Consider the following 14523-nt stretch of genomic DNA (forward strand, 5'->3'; position numbering starts at 1 on the left):
ACTGCCTTACAGGACTTAGTTTCGTTTGGGAGTCCAAGAATATCCAGGCTACAGGAGGATTAGACAGGCCAGCACCTTCTCGAAGCAAAGAAGGCTGCTCTGTCCATGTCAGGCTTATGCAGACTGCCAAAAACATCTGTTGCATGTCTTACTTACGAGTTTATTGTGCTGAAGGAATTAAAACACAAGATGTCTGCCTGCCACAGTGTGCAAGAGCTCCATAGCATAGCCATTCCTCTCCCCTGCTCTGCACAGAGAGACTATTAAAGTAATTTTATTTGGGCACCAGCTTGTCTGAGGTGGATTATGGAAACCACTCAGATTTACAGCTAAGCCTCAGTGAGCAGAAGAGTGAAAACTCAGTGTTGAACAGTGAAGATGAACATAGGGCCTTATGCCCCCAAAATATTTTTAAAAGGGGTGCTCTGCCTTCATTTACAATCTACTGCATTGTACAGTGTAAGGCAGGATGTGGTAGCTCTAGAACACCATCATAACATCAAAAGAATAACAGAAATTTAAACTGCACCCAATGTAAAAATTATATTGAACTTTCCAGAAAAAGAGTAAGTCTGTACAAATAACTGTCTTCTCCTTCACAAAATGAATCAGTTACCTTGTTTATTTATAATGGTTTGTATTTCATTGTATTTCATCGTGTTTCATTGAGCAGGTCGAGAGAAGGGGCACGAAGATGCTCAGGGGACTGGAACACCTTCCCTGGGAGGACAGGCTGAGAGATTTGGGGTAGTTCAGCCTGGAGAAGTGAAAGCTCTGGGAACACTTTAGAGCAGCCTCCAGTGCCTAAAGGGGGCCTACAAGAAAGCTGGAGAAGGACTTCTTATTAGAAAGTGTAGTGATAGGAGTAGGGGTAATGGTTTTAAACTGAAGGAGGGTAGGTTTAGATCAGTTATTAATTATTAGGAAGAAATTCTTTACTGTGAGGGTGGTGAGACACTGGCACAGAGAAGCGCCTAGAGAACTGTCCAGAGAAGTTGCAGCTGCCTCATCCCTGGCAGCACTCAAGGCCAGGTTGGCTAGGGCTTTGACCAGAAGGTGTCCCTGCCCATAGCAGAGGGACTGGAACTGGATGATCTTTAAGATCCTTTCCAACCTAAACTATTCTATGATTTCAAATAGCATTCTTTTAAGAACTTTCAAACTTCTGTATTCTTCAGTCAGCTGTGCTAAAGCTGTATGTTGAGTGCTTTAGATGCAGATTAATACATCTCCCTCCCAAAAAAGGGACCTCTGACCCCAGCACAAGGATATAGCTGAACTCCACAGTATAGTCCTTTAAGTTAAATCTCACCATAGTTCCGCAGCCTGGATAGCAATTTACTAGAAACACTGCAATAAAATAATAATAAAAGGGAAAGACACTTTCTTCTTAGAAAGGGCATGAATGAGCCTACAATTTAAAACAAGTCACAGAAACATGCGGAGTCTCTCTGTTTGTTGTTGTGTTGAATGCATAATTTCACTAAGTGGCATCTGCTTCCCATCTGAGCTGGGAAATACCTTTTTTAAAAGGTTATTTAAAATACTATTCTCCTGTTCAAAAAGAGTGCAACTGCATGTTTCATAAAAGTTCTAGAATTATTAGTGGGAATACAATTATTATGCATACTAAACAGTGTTTTTTAATGGATTTTAGATACACAGGAAGTTACAACTATGGTAGCTATAGCAACCAGCATCCCCATCCAATGCAGAGTCAGTATCCATCCTTACCACATGATACTGCTATTTCTGGACCACTTCACTACTCAGCTTACCACAGAAGCTCTTCACAGGTAAGTTGGATATACTACTTGATAATGCTTACTATAACATTTTAAGTTGTGCTTGTAAATTTATCAGTATATTAGCTGTCTGAACCAAAAAGCTCTCATCAACCTAATCATTTATGGTCCTCAATTTTTTCTTTTCTAGTATTACCTAGATATCTTTTCATTTCAGTGCAGACTCTTTTATCTAGAAGTAGCTTTAGATTGTGAATTTAAAGTGCTAACTGTAAAATTCAGGATTCTGGATCATAGAAAGTATTTCTGGGTTAAGGAGTAGCTAAAACAGAAATTAAAATAATCAGTTGTATGTTTCTTAGCTGTTGGGAACAGGAAGAGATTCCTAACGAGAAATAAAAGTGGTATTATCTAGTTGAAAGACGATGCAGAGGCCACTGTGAATTCTTCTGGGGCCTCTGCTTCTGAGAACACATGTGTTTAGGAACTGTGAGTTCTGCATGTAGGTTGAATAGCTTCAGGACACCACTGCAAAGAGGTTCTGCTTAGCCTATGTTATTTAGCCTCCTACTATAATGCTGCAAAATTATGTCAGGAACTATTTCAAGACTAATTTTTCCATAAAACTGAGCCAGTAGGAGCTAGCACAGGTTAATTGTGAAGTTGATATTTGGCAACAGTTCAAACCCAGTGTCACCGTAGGAGAGCTTCTAGTACATCATGCAGTTGGCGCTTCCCCAGTGTAGGAAGCTGCTGTCTGCTAGAAGATTTGCAAAGTCTGGCACAGGCAGGAGGTGATGGCATTGGGGTATTCCACCCACATGGCACCTCTTAGGCTTCATCTACTGGAAATTTATACAAGTATATTAGGGACCACCATGTCTAACTATTGTCACTGGACTGGAACAGTTTCATACCAGATGCAAAGATGTGAATTTGGTAGTGCTTTGGACTAGAATATACAAACCCTGCACCTCATTCTTTGGCGTCAGTCTGCCAGGTGAACTCAGAGTAGTAATTTCTCTTCTTTATGCTTACTTTTTCCTAGCTGTAAGATTAGAATAATGGTCTTGAGCTCCTTAAAGCTTTTTGAGATCTGCTGGGAAGATTGTCCTATAGAAACCCCATATGCTCATTTCAACTAGGTCAACAATGGCTCCCTAGCTTATGGAAATAAGTCAGCTACAACTTCTCACCCATTTGTGCAGCACCTGGTCCATCACACTACATGAGGTGTCAGGATTTGTTTGAATGCTGTTGCAGCTGCTGTATTTTCAGTAGGAACAGTGAGCAAACATTGAAGTATGGTATTCTGGCTCACCGATATTCTCTACTGTCTCTATTTCTTTACTGCAGAAAACCCATATAAGTGCTGGTTCTGAAATGATCTGTAAGGCCATGAATCTGTGTGCAAACAGGGAATTAGGCTCTTCCTGTTTGGAAATGTTACCACCCACACAAAGAGTTTCTTTCTACCCTCTGACAACTGTCCGTCACACTGACATAGACAGCACAAGTTAAGCAAGAAATAAATAAAGCAAAGCACATTTTTAGTTTACTCATGTCCTGGTTAATGTGTTATAGGGAAACAGTAACATGCATTAAAATAATGCAAATATTTTTCATACTGTAGTAGGCTGCCTCTACAAGTGCAGATGTCAGATCATTTCTTCCTTTCTTGCTAGCTCTTGAACTGTCCTGAACATACCTGAAGAAGAGCTACCCTTTAATGATCACACCTGAGAGTAAAATGATTTCAACTTGTATTTAGCATGTTCTTTCTCATGTTGCTTGTAAACTGAGATGGAATCTCACAGGAGGACACAGCTAACAAAACCCTATCAAATGTGCTTATTCTGTATTGAAAGGAGCTACAGACTGAAACCTTACTTTCAAAAATAATCTGTAAGTCTTGAACAGTTTAATATGGAATTTGATGACATTCTTTTCAAAGCTAAATGAACTTCTATAAAATGCCTGCCCTGATGATAAGTTCTTTGCTAGCTACTTTTAACAAAAAAGGTTCATAAGATGTCCCTAATAAGATGTTAGGGAACTACTCTTTTCCTAGTGGACTTTCTGAGAGAAACATGGGGAAGGGAACTGCAGTAGGACTCACGATGTTGCAAAATCAACATGCAGGAAGCCGAATGTGCAATGAATATATAAACAGCTGCCACAACACTAAAACTGGAGGAGATGCAGTGTGTATGGCTGTGGTAATAAATCAGTTGAGAAGAGGAGACATTGACTGTAACTCTTCAAAAGAACTCTTTGTTATAATCTACATTCAGTCCAAATATAGAACTCTGGCTCAACTTCAGCTAATATTCTTCATGCTCTTTAGGATAGTGTCTATGGATTAACTCCTAAGGAAAAAATCTGTGTGGGGGTAGTTTGTCCTCTACAAACATGGATTCAGAGAGAGACCTTGTCCCTGACAGGGGTCTAAGCTGAAAGAGGCGAGGTAACTGAGCTGGGTTTTAGGCTGCAGCTATAAAGTGCTATCTTGGTCTTGAAGAACACCATGTCCAAGGTTTTTCTGTGGAAGAGTTACATACTCCAGGTTTTATGAGGTCAGATATTTTGGGGCTATTTTCAATCCCAGAAAAACATTCCTATTGAAAAACAGAGTTGTAATTGATTTTCTGGTGGTTTGCTTAGTAGAACTTAAAGATGGATCAGTTCATAGGTACAATTTAGAGACCATCAACAAACAAAGTGGAATTGGAGCAAAGGGGATGGAGGGAGTAACTTTAGTTTGGTGAAAGTGAGGAACTGAACAGCTGGGAAAGAGGCAGGGAAGGGAATAAGTGACCCTTTAAATTTCATTTGCCAACATAACAGCATGCTAATGTCTACCTGAAAATACAATGATAGTTGCATTGTATTAATTTTGGGATGTCTACTGTGGTTTTGTCCCTGTAATCCTAACAGTGGGGATGTGCTGGGGAAAAAGTCCCAGAGCTATAGATCTTGTACCAAGTACAGCTCTTGAAACATACAGGTGGGGGTCCCAAGACAAGCCTCTCTCACCTGACTTGTGACATCCGTGTTGGTGGGAGGCTTCTGGATAATTTGAATTCCCTAGTGTTAGAGGAAACAAGACGGCAGTAGTTGCCAAGGCTGATACTGCTGAAGCACCACGTGTCACAGCTGTGTGCTCATTCACATCCTGCTCTGTAACAGAATGGTGAGAGCCCTTGAGGTTTTTGCTATCTCCCATCTCTGAGGTAGTCTTGGAGCTTACCTTGGCCCACAGAGGACTTTGGTAAGTATCTTGTGACTCTTGGATAAATAGAAATTTTTATAAGCAGCACATAGTTTCATAAAGATGACTGGCTTTCAGATGGACAGGAAGGGGCAAAAATGGAGGAGATGGCTTGTAAAAAACTTCATAGGGGAGTAATTGTTCTCCTGAAGTAGTATCTGCAGCTACTAACCCAGCATAACCCTAAACGTGGCTCCTTCTGGAAGTAAGGCTGACTAATTCCCACTGATGGCTAAGCGCCTTTTTGTTGACAGCGACAGTCTGTTCAAACCTTGGTCTTAATCCGACTTTTTTTCCCCCTTTCATCAGCATCTGTGAATAGTTCTCAGAACAGTTGCTTCCTTGTAACTCCAGGCCTGATTGCTCATCTCTTGACTTGGCTTACTGGCCACGAGCCTGTCACAAAGAAAAATGATCAGCAGATTGATTTCTTACTACCTAATTCTCCAAGCTGTATCGCAGAAGTGCATACAATCCTATGATGCTGTTCTATCATCATATATAAGGGGACTGTGTAATATATGTACATAAACACATCTATACTCACACTACATTTTGTCAGTTCTCTGCCTCTGAAGTAACAAATGCCAGGGTAGAAAATAGACATCAGCTCTGTCTAAAAACCTGTGAGTGTTCTTATCAATCTATGCTGAGCTTAGCAGACAGGTACCTCCTTCAAAAGTAACCCCTTCACAATGTTGCCACCTAATCCACACCCACAGTGGACACTTGACTGGCTTTTGATAACAGTTTTTGCCTACAAGTTCACACTGGCTGGACAGGTCTTGATACTTTTCCAGGCTATCCATAAATATTTCAATTCATATCATTCCATCTCTTCCTTAAGGTAACTCATGCTGCAGTAATTTTTCTCTGTAAATTACAAGTACAACACTTTTAGTAGGAATAGAGAAATCTGCAACAGTATATATATATTCTATATATTTTTATATTTTAATATATATGGTAACATATAAAGATGCATATCATATGAATGTGCATCCATATATTTCCAGTCCAAAAAAGTCAAGCATACAATATATATGTGTAAGTACTCTAATGTATAGCTGCAGTGAATCATATTGCAGGTCCATTTATTCAGGTTTTCTCTCCAGTAATGGCCAGAAATGTATGTGTCTTAGAGTAAGCAGACGGTTGTCCTTTCACCAGCATAGCCTCACTGTCTTTGGCAAGAGCTGACCTAGGGTCATGCTGAGTAGGAAGCAGAAGCTGGACTGTTGGATTTTGTAGCAAACTGCCCTCCACTACCCTGCCTATGAGCTTTTAAGTTCATTTAGCTTTTTTTTTTCTGTACTGATAGATTTAGGGATGGGTTACATGAGACATACATTCTCTTATTAATTTTAAGTCTGTTATCTCATAACTGCATTGGGTGCCCTATGTTTTTTGGGTGATGAGGAATAAGTAATATCCATTCCTTACTTATGTACTCTGGCCATTCAAGACATTATAGATCTGAATCATTCCTCTCACCTCCTTCCTGTCATCTCTTTTCCAGACTTAAGAGTCATCATCTGTTTAGTTTCTCTTGTAATGGATGCTCTATACACAGGAGTTATCTAAGGACAGCATGTGCACTGTAGGGCAGGTGTAGTCTGGGGAACATGCAGTCATCCTATTCTTTCAATTGGGCTGAGTAGGGAACCTGCTAGAGCTCCAGCTTCCTTCCAGCCTTCCTGTGCAAACCTGATCTCAGATTAGCCAGGAGGGACTCAGTGAAGAAGCTGCCAGATCAGCCATTTAAACGTGGGACACACTCCTAAACCCGCTCCTGCCCACGGCCTTTTCTTTCTTTGTATTTCCAAAATGGAGCAACCACATTCAAATGGTGTATCTCAGGTGGAGGCACTTAACAGAGACCCGTAGAAGTGGCATAGTAGTGTTTCCCTTTTGTTCCTTGAGATGCACTTCTCACCTTAAAGACAATCATTTATTTATTTATCTATTTTCTACTTCTAAGCTATCTTCTGCTGTGCTCATGAGCATAGCCAGGGTCAGTTGTTCCTGAACTGGGGCTCTATCCTCAAGAGTCACTAGTCAACTTCTGGTACTGGGTGGAGAACATTTGCTATCAGCAAGTGTTTGCAATGCTGTTTTGTTGTTGTCAGATTTAGTTTATGAAGAGCATATTTTACTTCCATGGTCTGGACAGAACAAATCCGTCTGGAAAATACCGTAGTAGTAGAATCTGCTGTTATGCAGTAGGTTGGGTTTGCACCTCTCAGAGGCAGAGGGCAGAGTACTGGGGCCATAGCTTTAAGCAATGTTTGTACTCTGACTCTCCTAAACTGTTCTGAGGACTGCAGTGGTCTCACATAACTTCTGAGAGTTGCAGCATCACTTGGTTTCTCTGTGCAATGTTGCATACTACAATTCTACCCAACTAAGTCTTCACTTCATATGCCTCTCAAAATAGGATTTATATGGGGACAGTACTGGAAGAAAGTAGTAACTGGCTTTTGGTACAGTGAAGGAGCCAAAGAAATCCTCTTCCAGACAGAGCCAATGCTTTAGTGTCCACTCTTGTTGTTTTGGCCCATGTAGTTCACAAAAAGGAGAAAGCGAAAAGCTCTTGTCCCCCAGCACATACACAGTATAAGCTTGTGACTGTACCAATGCAGTAAGAATAATATAACCTTCCCAATAACCACCCTGTCATCAAACAGCTGGTAATGACAGAAAGAACAAAAATACTGGCCACCCATGCAACAAGAATCATTGTTCCTAACTCTATGGCTTCATAACGGACTTGAGATTGTTAGAATGTAATTGAAAGTAATTATGTATTGAATGCAACAGGAAACAGATGTCTTCTTTCTAAATAATTACAAACTGCTTTTTCATAAGGCTCCAAATGCCACTCCCTGAAGTACCAAAACCACGTAGATTGACTGGAAAGTTTCACCCAAACTATTTGACAGATGAATATTCAGTAAGCTTCACTTTGGGGAGAAAAGGATCAAATTAGGGGTTATAAAGATTCAATCAATCAATAGTTTAGATTATGTAATTTTTTGAGATTATAAGCATATTTTTATGAAGTTAATTTATAGCCGGTTCTTCACAATTGCTGTAATTTCTGGTTGAGTTATTTGCAAATGCTAAAGTAGTGCCTACAATACAACATTAACTTAAAGCGCTCTGCAGAAGTGTGAGCGAATGCAATGTAAAGTCAGAGCCACATTCACAAGGAAAATATTTTGCTGTTTGGACAGAGACACCTTTCACCTCCATGCATAATCAGTCAGCGAGCTGAGGATAAGAATAAAGAGATTATTCTCCATCCTCACACTGCAGGAACTCAGTCTTCACTTCATTTGAGGACATCCTTTATGTATTTTCTAAAATAATACTAAAATAAATTGAATTAATTTTACATGATTGGGCAAGGCCTTAACAGTAATCTGCTCAAAGATTCCCAGACTTAAAGGGCTTCTTGTCTAGGTCTAACGGCAGCAGTAGCAGCAAGTGTGAGTTAGCCCAGAAAATGGCAATTTCCTGTCAAGAGCCCTCCAACAAATGTCGCTTTTATATCTGGCAAAGATCACTAGGCCCCAGTGTTTTGAGTTCAGCATGCTTAAGCACTCTTCATCAAACCGGACGTAGAGTGTGAAAGGTGATTCAGGCAGCATGGGCAGGCATCCGCCCAGATGGCTACGCTTCGGACACTCCAACAAGGCTGAATAGATGCTTCATTGGGTGAGTTAATAGTCAGGCAGGGGCCAATGAGTACTTTAAAAATATTGTCTTTCAATAGTCTCTTCACTGTAGGGAAAAAGAAGTCACTGACTCATTTGCGATTAGCTGACCTACCATTACAAAACTTTCCATCTTGCATTCAGTCATAACAGAATTTATTGTAAAATACTAGATATTTAGAGTCCATGTTATTTTCAAGCAATTATTCTTTTTACATTCATGACACATTCATAAACACAGCTGCATCGAGTGCGCTTGATGAAAAGGAAAAGCAGCACACTGTATCCTGTCCCCTCATGCACAGCCATCAGCCCTGCCTTCTTAGTAAGCCTTAGCATGGCCTCTTGACTGCAGATAGGAGGAGGATTATCTTCCTTTTTCAAGGCATCCTGAAGTTTATTCTGTGAGCCAAGGTTTCATTCCCCTAACAGCACAGGTTTTGTGGTTCCAAACTACCAAAAAGATGTTATGTGGCTTCCCCACATAATGCCATTTACAACCAGGAGACCCACCATAAGATTCCCACAGTTCATTTTGTTCTCCTTGCTCATAGATGAAAGTTTTGCAGTCTGCAAATTATCAAGTAGCAAATTATCCCAGCTGAAGCTGGAGTTTTCTCTTGGCATTTGTAGGGGATATGAAAGCAAGTAATTCCCTTGATGTAAGTCACAACCTCAGTTTCACAACCTCAAAGGAAAATTGCACTGAGTCAGGATGGCAATGGATTCCCTTACTTTTAACAATGGAGTAGGTCAATCATCACAAAGGAAAGGAGACAAGTGATAATCATTGGTGTATTACGGCAAAAGTCTAGATTAATCTTGTTCTTTAATACAAGAATCTACAGTGAATTCAGGTATAGATCAATGGATAATAAAAAGACAAAGACCCGGATAACTGGTATCAGGTAAAACAGTACTGAAGACAAGAATGTTTCTAGATTGGCTCACATCTTGCAGCTCCACAGGTGGCATACAGAAAACAGAAAGCTGAAAATGTATTATTTGTGTGGTGTGGCTTTTTCCCAATGACGTATCCCGGTCCTGACTTCTACCGTCTCAACGCATTTTGTACATTTGAGATCAGCCAGGAAATACAAGTTATGGATTTGACAACTGTGGAAAGGGACTTTTAACTTGAGCCAACCTAACTAATGGATTACATCATGTAGCAGGAGGAAGAGCCATCTTCTGAGGACTGCTTATCTTCTGTCTTAAATATTTACCTTGAGGTTTGATAAATTCTTCCGGTGCCTGTAGACAGAGCGAAGATGAGTCACTTTTATAAGACGCCTGACATTTTAACAACTAAAGTTAGGTGAGATGAATTCAACTCCAAAGCTATAGGGAATCACAAGACAACTTGTTTCCTCTGTATTCATTATGGTGAGAGTTTTGTTCATGGCGATGTTCAGGCAGTCAGCAGGCACTGGCATGAAAATGACTTTCAATTATTGCCAGTGCAGACCAGGAAAGGAGCATCCTAACTTTGTTAGCTATTCTCCCAAACATTAAAAAAATGAAATTTGCTCAACTTTTTTCTGGAACCTCTTATATTTACTTAGAATATTTGAAGGCTGTTTGTCTTTTGATAGAGTGCCTTGTCCTTAATAAATTAATTAAATGAGAGAACCATGATCTTAAATCAAATCACCTAATTTAAAACCTCAGAGCTTGAGTTTCATTGCTGCTGGGCATTGGCAACTCTTATCTTCAGCAAAAGCTTCCAGAAAATCAACAATGCTAAACACTTCAGTCCTCTGCAAAGGAACATAAGGCCTTCTGTGATCAATGCCTAAGGTCTGCTGAGTTTTCCTACTGAAAAGCCTTTCTCTGGGGTGAATACCTAAATGGGGACTACAGGAATTCTGGAAAGGGCTTTTTACAAGGGTATGTGGAGGGTAAAGATAAGGGGTAGTGGCTTTAAACTGAAGGAGGGGAGATTTAGGTTAGATATTAGGAAGGCGTTTTTCCCTATGAGGGCAGTGAAGCGCTGGCACAGGTTGCCCAGAGAAGCTGTGGCTGCCCCATCCCTGGCAGTATTCAAGGCCAGGTTGGACAGGGCTTGGAGCAACCTGGTCTAGTGGAAGGTGTCCCTGCCCATGGCAGGGGGTTGGAGCTAGATGATATTTAAGGTCCCTTCCAACACAAAAAAAATTCTATGATTCTGTGAAGATGGAAATTTAGATGATCTTGTAGACTCATTGCCAGTGTTACCATTACAGCTTATTCTGATAGCTGTATTAACAATACCAGTTTAAGTGTTGACATTCCAGTATGGTGCTGCTATTTATCAGCCTGTTTCAGCAGCTGATTGCACAGATAAATCCAGTCTCTATGGCAATGAGAAGTACATGCTAAATATCGCATCATACAGCTTTGATGTCCTTCCTCTCATCTTATAACTGGCCTGTCTCCCCTAGGACACAATGGAATGTGTGTGGATGCTAAATCACTAACTATAGTAGGTTGGTCAAAAATAGTCTTCTCTTTCTCCTCTCTAATTAGGAGTGTTTAGAGTGTAACTTTTGAGCTGCCTGAGGCTTTGTGAACTGTTTGAATATGTTTGCCAAGGCAGGGCTGCCTTCCTGGCTGTGGTTTGAAGGGTGTCAGCAGAAACTCCTCATGGAGATATTGCTATAATTGCCTTGGGGTTATGCAACAGCTGCTTATGAAACTGATTAACCGCAGCTCCATCCGGCAGTGGGGTAATGTAACAAGACCCTTTGGGAATCACTGTCATCTCCCTCCTAGGAACAACTACAGCATCTCTTCTCTTCATGATCCTCCAAAAGATGGGGAAGGTATTTCACAGTCGTCAACCATATTAAGTTTTGGCACACAGCTTGCAAGGCTTGTAAGCATCAGAAGAGGTGATAGTCCTAACTTTGGTGAAACACTGTCAAACAACCCAAAAAGATGAAATTTTCAATTATGACCCTTTCTGTAGGAAAGGTATAAAGGTGTAAAATGTAGAACTTCTGAAGACACATGGCTGGTCAAGGGGAACAGGGATCCTAACAGTCTCTGTGATGCAGATGGATAATAGGATTGCAAAACAAGGACAGCACAAGGATGATCTACTCCTGTAAGGCAATAAGAGAAATATATGTTAAGCAAGCACTCATAAGCAAAATTTACTTCATGTTGCTAGGCAGCCTGCGGCTATAGAAAGCAAAAGCTGTTCTCTGTTTTCCTTCCTATTCTTCCTATCCTCAGCACATCTTCTCCTAAGTGGGAGGCGTTTGTTGAGCTTCTTTGATTCCTAGTTTCCAACTGTCGCTGTGAACAGCTGGGGAATAGAGAGATTCTTCTTCTGCCCGCCTCTTTTCATAAGTTCTTCAACTAGCTGCTCGCTCTGAGGCCAGACTATAGTATTTTTCTGCAGAAACTGGCAGGACAGCTTGTGAACGTTTAAAAGGAAAGGCACCTTTCCAGTAATAAAGACCTTTTACTCTCCTCCCTCAAAACTGAGCTGAGTGAATGGGAGTCGGGAGATTTCATGCTCTGTTTTTTACTGAAGAGCAAGTTTTCAACTAAAAGCAGTGAGAAAAAAGATGAATTAAACTTATTTTTCTGCTCCCAGATATACCTGCCAGTGCACAGCCCTTTGATAAATTAAGCCAATATTTAAGTGCAGTGATCACCCTCAGACTGGTCTGACCGCAAGCACTAGTTATCTGATATTCCACCTTCAGTTGCTACCTACTTGTTGGAGGTCCATTAGTTCACATGATTTTGGTTTTGTTAAATACAGCATTGTGACACCATCAGCCCGTATTTTAACATCAAGTATGTGGTAGATAATGCTTTAATTTGTTTATCTTTGCTTTTATTGTAGTACCCTTTCAATAGCCCAACATCAAGAATGGAGCCCTGTCTGATGAGCAGTACTCCAAGGCTACATCCCACACCAGTGACTCCTCGCTGGCCGGAGGTCCCAGCCGCAAACTCCTGCTACACGAGCCCATCCATGCACTCCACAAGATATGGAAATTCTAGTGACATGTACACCCCCTTGACTACACGCAGGAATTCTGAATATGAGCACATGCAACACTTTCCTGGCTTTGCCTACATCAATGGGGAAGCCACCACAGGTTGGGCTAAATGAAAATGACTGGTATCAGCTAAGCCCATACACTTAAAAGGGTTATAAAAACTTCATGTTATGTGGGAGTTTTCACAGACATTCTTCAATGGAGGTGAAGATGGAAAAGATCCTGGGCAGATAACCATAGTTCATATTGTGGGCAGATTGCAGACCGGTATGACTGAACGTTTCTGTAGCTGAAAAAAGAGTTTTGTTCTATTCTAGACCACTTCTGGGGCCAATCTGTGCCTTTTTTAATTCTGGCATGTGGGCCAACCCTGTGTGATGTCAGTTTGAGTGAGCCATTTTTGCCCCCCCCCCTCCCCCCCCTTATTCACAAATGTTAATAAGTGTTACAAAAAAAGTACCAGAACAGGACCTATTTATAATTCTAATTGAAGACAGGAAATTCACCCTCAACAAAGCTCTGTCATCTGTTCTTCTTTTAAGCTCTTAATGCCTTCCTTAAAAACCATTCTGCCAAGTCATCACTTATTCATATCAACTCCTTTATCTGGCTCCTTAAAAGAGATGTGGTGTTGTAGGTTTCAGTTTACACCTAACTTTGTATATTGATGCACCTTTCTGTGGATCCACTAAGTTTGATCTTTACACAGGAGAAGACAAGACATGTAGCATTGAATTATACACTGCCTTAAGTTGACTATTGTTCTTATTATATATGTATTTGAGTTAAGTTTGCACAATCTGGAAAAATCTAACTTCTCTGGTCAGAAATGACAAGGTAAAGAAGGGACTTGGGGACTGGGAAGATTTGGGATTCAGAGCCACATATGTTAAATATGAAGCAATTATGTAAAGAAAATGACAATGCAAACATGATTATCACTTAATTACCTATTGACAGGTATGAAACTATTCTCTCAGTTCCTTCATGTGGTAATAATTCTATATACTTCTACAAAATCAAAATTCAAAGCTGTGCCTTTGAACTTATTCTGTACTGTGTATGTGTGGAAAAATGTATTGTATTTTGGGGAGAATTTTTCTTAGACATTTTCTGTCAGATTTCTAGCTATTTGTGAGTTTTTGTTAGATTTTATTAACATAGCTTTTTCTTCTGTATTATAAAATGCACCAAGCAATTATGGTGGACCTATTACCCTATGGGTAAGAAATAAATAAATGGAAATATGACATCAGACATTTCAGTAATTGTTCTGTAAATAAAATCTTTGATAGCACCCAGTGTGATGATAACCATGTTTATGAAATGGGCATAAGTGTTATTTGTACAGTTGTGCAAGATATATGAGGGATTTTCACACTCAAATAAAGTTCTTGAAATTAAATAGATGACATTTAAATTTACTTAAAACACAGAAACTTCTGCAAGCTGCAAACCTTCAGAAAATCCTAAATGTGACTGGTTTTATTCAACAAAAAGAGCTTGAGAACATACATAACTGAGAGCAAATGAGTAGCCTGACACCTGTGCTTGTGGCTACAAACTGCTCAAGGCTGGGACTGTACAGATGACTCCAGGGGGCTTGCGGTAAGCTCTGCTGCTGTTGCTCACCCAAGCCATTGCATTCACTGGGGCAGGTAAGATGTGTTCTCTTCTTTACAGTACCTTGTAACAAAAGTGTTGCCACCAGAATACTGGAAACGGAAAAGTAATTTTTCCTTAGGTAAGTAAATAAAGTGGCAAAATTTTCAGGTCTTGTGTATTCA

The 14523-nt window shown here is 40.3% G+C and overlaps 1 protein-coding gene across 2 annotated transcripts in view; it reads left to right on the top strand.

Moving 5' to 3' along the window:
* The window catches only part of RFX4 (regulatory factor X4), a 93265-nt gene extending 79124 nt beyond the window's left edge, over positions 1-14141 (top strand). For both annotated transcript variants that reach the window (XM_061445045.1, XM_061445044.1), the window contains exons 17-18: positions 1658-1796; positions 12577-14141. In XM_061445045.1, coding sequence (XP_061301029.1) covers positions 1658-1796; positions 12577-12849 — 412 coding nt within the window. In that variant the 3' untranslated portion in view covers positions 12850-14141. The remainder of the gene's footprint in view (positions 1-1657; positions 1797-12576) is intronic.
* Positions 14142-14523: the final 382 nt, after the last annotated feature.

Source organism: Pezoporus flaviventris, unplaced genomic scaffold, assembly GCF_033815535.1.
Source record: "Pezoporus flaviventris isolate CSIRO_AGI_PZ_B2104156 unplaced genomic scaffold, CSIRO_AGI_Pfla_v1 ptg000002l, whole genome shotgun sequence".
NCBI classification, from domain to species: Eukaryota; Metazoa; Chordata; class Aves; order Psittaciformes; family Psittacidae; genus Pezoporus; species Pezoporus flaviventris.